The sequence below is a fragment of the Benincasa hispida genome, chromosome 3 (genome assembly GCF_009727055.1).
Source record: "Benincasa hispida cultivar B227 chromosome 3, ASM972705v1, whole genome shotgun sequence".
Classification (NCBI taxonomy): Eukaryota; Viridiplantae; Streptophyta; class Magnoliopsida; order Cucurbitales; family Cucurbitaceae; genus Benincasa; species Benincasa hispida.
The window spans coordinates 6,534,261-6,538,543 of NC_052351.1; the positions used below are offsets into that span (position 1 = coordinate 6,534,261).

The 4,283-nt window shown below is 34.5% G+C and overlaps 1 protein-coding gene across 1 annotated transcript; it reads left to right on the forward strand.

Moving 5' to 3' along the window:
• Positions 1-1,476: 1,476 nt before the first annotated feature.
• On the forward strand, positions 1,477-3,219 carry LOC120074611 (adenylate-forming reductase 03009). The gene has a single exon (XM_039027778.1). It carries the CDS (start codon positions 1,515-1,517, stop codon positions 3,150-3,152), a length of 1,638 nt encoding a protein of 545 aa, XP_038883706.1. The 5' UTR covers positions 1,477-1,514; the 3' UTR covers positions 3,153-3,219.
• The last annotated feature ends 1,064 nt before the right edge of the window (positions 3,220-4,283 follow it).

Here is a 4,283-nt window from a genome sequence, read left to right on the forward strand (position 1 = left end):
TATTGGACTCCTAAAATGCACTAAAGACGAATAATAAATAAATGCTAATTAAAGCAAAAAGGCATTGTTTAGACATATTCGTGTATGAAGATTGTGTTTACTTTGAATTCAACCCTTCTAAGTAAATTGAAGAACGATCTATTGTTCAAACATGTTGAGAACTGCTTTAATTATTTCTCAATCTTACAGAAAATACATTAATCTAATATGGAAGAAGTTATTTTAAATTATTTAAAACCCTAGACACAAATCTGGCATTTTACGAGAACTCAGATTTCATTAAAATTCAAACTGATTGAAAATAAAATATCGATCAAAATTCTAAATTGTACTAACTTTTTTTAAACTGTTAGGGATAACGAGCTAGTAATTAAGATCCAAATTGGAATAAAATGACATTTATTTATTATTGTTTATTATGAATTATTTAAAATCAGAATTTAAAGTTCATTGATACGATTAATTACAAACGTTTGAAAATCGAAATAGGATTTTAGATATATTATGAGTATTAAGGGGTTGTTTGGCAGGCAATCTGAAAATAAAATTTTGAAAATAATGGATTCAAAGAAATCAGAGTTGTATTTCTTATTTTCAGATATGTGTTTAGTGGCAGATTCAGAAATTAAATTTTAATTTAAATATTTTTTCAATATGTGTTTGAAAATATATTTAGTTACTCATTAAATATTAGGTTGAATATAAATCATTACTATTAATTTCTAGACTTTTTTATGTTAAAATTTTTGTATAATCATTATTTTGTAATATCATATAATATATAATATATTACATATTTTAAATTTGACAAAAATAATTGAGTTTATAATATGAAATAGTATATTTGTTATTGTTTTTATTATTTTAAATATAATTTTGCATTTTAAAACTTTGAATTCAAAATCTATATACTGAAAACATAAAAAAATTGTTTTTTTTTCCAGAATTTGTCCTGTTTGGATCACATAAATCCAAAAATAATTTTTAAAATATAATTCAAACCACCAATCAAACATATATTCTTCGAATGGTTACTTAGAATAGAGTTTAAGTTTCCTACTAAACAGCTCCTAAAAAACTCCTTCCATATTTTTAACAGGTTAAAATGTATTACTAAATAATACATCAATTTACATATTAATAAAAGGAATGATAATAATCAATTATAAGTTTAAATTTATTTCATAACAATTTTATTTGACATTAGTTTTTTTTTAAAAAAAAATTTATTAATATAAAAAATAATAACGGAATAAAATAAAGTTACAACAATATACTATTCAGTTTGACTTGGAATGGTTAACACATAACACAAAGAGTATAGAATTATTTCAAAAGAAAAAAAAAAACAGTGTATAGAGAATGTACGTAAGGCAAACTTCAAAGAGGCTATAAATCCACCTGTACCCTATTATCACCTTCTTCATTTATCTCCTTCCTCCACTTCCATTCTTCTTTCTTCCAAGAGAAAGATTGAGTATAATTAACCAAACCACATAAAACTCAATAACATAATGCAAACGCCCGTAAGATTCTCGAGCTGTAGAGGCGTTGCCTTTGAAGTGAAGCCTCACGAGCATCACTTCTCCATCTCAAAACCCATTTCCCCACCACACCCAAGTAGCAGCATCACCACCTTCTGGCCCCGCCGCAACTCTTTTCAAATATTCCCTTCCCCATCCCCTTCTTCACTTCTAAGATCCCTAAGCAAACCCAGCAGCCATTTCTGTGACGTTGATCCCCTCTCCGACGAAGAAGAACAGCACCACCAATACGACCTGGAAGCACTCGAAGAAGGTGACCAACAGAACCAAAGCACCCCACAAAACCCGCCCTCTCAGCCTCATCCGAAGAACCCAAAATCAAGACTCTCCGTCATCCTCCTCGACCAAGGCCTCTTCACCGTCTACAAAAGGCTCTTCCTCCTGTGTCTTTCATTAAATATTACCGCCCTCATTCTTGCCGTCACTGGGTATTTCCCATATGCAAGAGCCCGCCCCGCTCTGTTTTCAATCGGCAACATATTCGCCTTGACGCTTTGCCGGAGCGAGGCCTTTCTGCGTGTAGTGTTTTGGTTAACAGTCACTATCTTGGGCAGATCATGGGTCCCACTAGCTTTCAAAACCGCCGTAACTTCCTTCCTCCAGAGCCTTGGTGGGGTCCACAGCGGCTGTGGAGTTTCGTCCATTGCCTGGCTTGTCTACGCTTTGGCACTGACTCTTATGGACGCACAAACAAGATCCCCAGCCATCATTGCTGTTGCGTCCGCAATTCTAGCCCTTCTTTGTCTTTCTTCGTTGGCTGCATTTCCTCTCGTACGACACCTCCACCACAATGTCTTCGAGCGAACGCACCGTTTCGCTGGCTGGACCGCACTCGCCCTCCTCTGGGCCTTCCTAATTCTAACACTCACTTACGATCCCATCACCAATTCATATAATAAAGATCTTGCTTCCCGTTTGCTCCAAACACAGGAATTTTGGTTCACAACCGCAATCACTTTCCTAATCATTCTCCCATGGGTTACGGTCAGGCGCGTTCCTGTTCAAATCTCTGCCCCCTCCGGCCATGCCTCCATTATCAAATTCAGCGGCGGGGTACAGCCCGGGTTATTGGGCCGGATCAGCCCATCGCCGTTATCCGAGTGGCATGCCTTCGGGATCATTTCCGACGGTGAAAAAGAGCACATAATGTTAGCCGGAGCGGTTGGGGATTTCACGAAATCCTTGGTGTCGAACCCACCCACCCACTTGTGGGTCCGAGGGGTCCACTTCGCTGGACTTCCGTATTTGGTGAACATGTACGAGAGAACTCTGGTGGTGGCGACGGGATCTGGGATTTGCGTGTTCTTGTCGTTTCTGTTGCAGAAAAGTAGGGCTGACGTGCATTTGGTGTGGGTGGCTAAAGGGATCGAGGAGAATTTCGGGAAGGAGATTAAGGAGATGGTGAATGGGCACCCGAGGGAGAAGGTGATAGTTCACGATACGGCGGTTTTGGGGCGGCCGAATGTGGCGGAGCTGACGGTGAAGGCGGCGAGAGAGTGGAAAGCGGAGGTGGTGATTGTTACGAGTAATCCGGAAGGGAGTAGAGATGTGGTGAATGCGTGTAAAAGCTCTGGAATTGCAGCTTTTGGTCCGATTTGGGACTCTTGAAAGATGAAACTGAATGACTAATGTCGATTATTACTAGCTACTTACGGCTCAGAATTAATTTACTATTAGTTATTCATTTAGTAAAGCAAAACTGTGTTTTTGGTGTGTGAATTAATTTGCATGAGTAAGATAATATATTTGCCATGCCTTTTACTTGGACTTTGGATATAAATGGAAATAGTCAACGATGGAGAAAAACACGCGTTCATTGTTCACGATGAGAAATTTTCCACTAGTGTAATCATTGAAACAAGTTATATTATCTTTTTAATTTGTAAAATTATCCATTGCTTTTATATAGTTTTATTAGATTTTTATTTTAATTTGGCAATATTCTCCGATATTCCTTAGGACTAGGTTACTGATTGTTAGGTTGCTTGCAGCACGACCTGATTCTATTTTAGTACTGCCTCAAATTTAGTGCTACTTTTGGTTATTCATTAATTTTTTTTAGACAAGAAGTTGATTATTATAATATTAAATTATTATAATTGAATTATAATAATTTGTGTTTGAAGTATAAATTATGTTAATTTGAATTATAATAGTATATATTTGAAATATAAATTATTTTAGTTTGAGTTGAAAATAGTAAACATTGTAGAAAAGGTAAAATAGTAAAAATTGTAGCAAAGAGTAAATATTGTAGCAAATGAGGGTTTTGAAATAGTGTTAGCGGTAGCTAATTAGAGACTACAAAATAGTATTTACTATAGCAAGATGTGGTTATTATACTTTTAGGATAGTTCTTGTTCCAAGCGCTCAATTTGAAGTTATTTTTTTTATTGAGTTTGATTAAATTATAATTATAATTTTTATTAAAAAAAAAAAAGATACAATGTAAATATGTTTTCAAATTTTTTTTTGAGAAAAATGTTTTCAAAATTTATAGAGGGAAACCAACATGAACATACATATCTATCAAAAAAAATATGTAACCTTGATTAAGAGGTCAAAATTCGAGTCTCGCCCTATATATTAGTTCATGATTCGTTTAAAGAAAATAACGATAAACTAATAATAGAGATTAATTTTAAGATTTACTTAAAGTAACACCAACTAAATTTACAAATTCGAAATGAACTAAAATAAATTAAATGTATGTTTTTGGGTGATTTTAAAATTGTCAAA